We start from the raw sequence: 1,770 nt of genomic DNA on the forward strand, positions 1-1,770 counted from the left end.
CTACTTAAAACTTGTACTTTATTATAATAAAATTGATTGGGCTACCAATTTTTATACTAAAAAAATTCGAAAAAATCAGATTAAAAAGTTGCATGAAAATTGCTGAATTTTCGTGAGTTTTTCACTAAGTTTAGGAATTATGTATGTTTTTTGCTGTAAAATGAACCAAATTTTTATACAAAATTGGCGGAAAAATATTAGAATAAAAATGTTTGCATATATTGTGAAAAATTCGCTGTGCCAATACTTTGTTCCAGCAGATATATATGTATGTATATGCATATATGTATGTAGGTATGAAATTTGTGAGCAAAACCAGAAAAATAAATAATTATTTGAACTTGAACTTTTTGAACCCTAAATTCACGACTTTACATTGTGTTCCGCACATTACTACTCTAATATAAAAGAAAGAAACAACGTATGTATGTATTTATTTCTTTCCTCAAAGTTGTTTACCCTACAGACTGAAAGCTTTATCATTCCAAAGGCCATTGGAAAGAATGTTTGTTCAGTATATATTTTGTTAATTTGCTCTCCGATACACTTTTACAACAAAGTTGATAGGAAAAAAGCGAGATTTATTAACAACGATTCGCTGAGAACTTTTAAATTATATTGTCCTATACTTCATGCAGTCTGTTGTACAATTTATTGCTTTACTTCTTGTTGAAAAAGCTTGGCAATATCCTGAACGGTTGAAGAGGTTTGTTCCAAAATCTTTTGTGAAAGATCTTTAAGTTGAGGTTCTGTAGTTTCCTTAAGTTCCTTGAGCTTAGGACCCAACTTTTCTTTTTCAACACTTATTGCATCAACAATGCCTTTTACGTCAGTTGATTTCTTTATTTCTTCCACGGCATTATCCACAGTCTTGACGAAACTTTTAATAGCTGGATTGTCTTTCCAGCTCTCTGTCTGCAAAACAAAGTTGATTACCATAAATAAAAAACTACCATCTTCTGAATGTATCTTTTATAAGCAGATTCAGTAGTTCTTACCTCTTTTTTGATATTAGCACTCCATTGGTCTAATTGTTTAGCTAAATCACGCCCTGTCTCCTCAAATTGTTGAGGGTTGATTGATTTCGAAACTGTATCACCAATTTTTTTAAAGTTCTCGTTTATGATTTCAAATAAATTCAAAGCCGATGGAGCTTCTTCACCAGTGGAAACATCGCGTACCGAGCGGGCAGAGGCGGACTGAAAAGGAGGTTTTGAGTTTTCTTTTGAAAATACATATGTATGTACATTTACAACTTTATTGCATTAAGGTTCTTACCGCAAAAAGGACGACGCAAAGAAGAAGAAGAGGCTTAAAACCCATGTTGAAAAACTGTAACTGCTTACCCAACTGTCACAACGAGACTAATTAAAGTGGATCGACGTCTGAGTTTATATACAATCGGAAATAAATGTTCGGATGTTCAAAGATCATCCGATAACTTATTAAAATAGTATTCAGAAGTGATTTGGATTAGAGCTTATGTGCTTATGTCTACAAATATATATGTTTTATGTGTTAAATAGTGCAGATTCCGATTATTGTATTGTATTGTATTCATGTGCATAAATACAAATGGGCATTTCCCAAAAAGGTAAAAAGAAAATGCAAGTAAATGAATTCAAACGGCTTTATAACTTTAAATTTCGTATTCAGATGGCGAAAAGGGGTTATGAAAACGCGAAACGACGAAGAGAAAAGATCTGAAAAAATTAAATAAAAAAATTAAATTTAGTATGTGTTACTATGTAGTAAAAATATTGTATGGGA

The 1,770-nt window shown here is 31.6% G+C and overlaps 1 protein-coding gene across 1 annotated transcript; it reads right to left on the reverse strand.

Moving 5' to 3' along the window:
* Positions 1-499: 499 nt before the first annotated feature.
* Positions 500-1,517, reverse strand: LOC108375952 (uncharacterized). Its single transcript, XM_017632110.1, has 3 exons — positions 1,279-1,517; positions 999-1,199; positions 500-915 (listed from the first exon to the last, which is right to left on the reverse strand). The coding sequence occupies exons 1-3, from the start codon at positions 1,321-1,323 to the stop codon at positions 652-654; spliced, it is 510 nt and encodes a 169-aa protein (XP_017487599.1). The 5' UTR covers positions 1,324-1,517; the 3' UTR covers positions 500-651.
* Positions 1,518-1,770: the final 253 nt, after the last annotated feature.

Source organism: Rhagoletis zephyria, unplaced genomic scaffold (assembly GCF_001687245.7).
Source record: "Rhagoletis zephyria isolate East Lansing unplaced genomic scaffold, Rhagoletis_zephyria_1.1 Rzeph_scaffold_09681, whole genome shotgun sequence".
Taxonomy (NCBI): Eukaryota; Metazoa; Arthropoda; class Insecta; order Diptera; family Tephritidae; genus Rhagoletis; species Rhagoletis zephyria.

Bases quoted from the DNA above. Each gene is read 5' to 3' on its own strand.
- LOC108375952 (XM_017632110.1), bottom strand. From the start codon at position 1,323: ATGGGTTTTAAGCCTCTTCTTCTTCTTTGCGTCGTCCTTTTTGCG. The intron at 1,200-1,278 runs GTAAGAACCTTA...CCTCCTTTTCAG, and splicing joins TTTGCGTCGTCCTTTTTGCG to TCCGCCTCTGCCCGCTCGGT. The intron at 916-998 runs GTAAGAACTACT...TTTGTTTTGCAG, and splicing joins GTGCTAATATCAAAAAAGAG to ACAGAGAGCTGGAAAGACAA.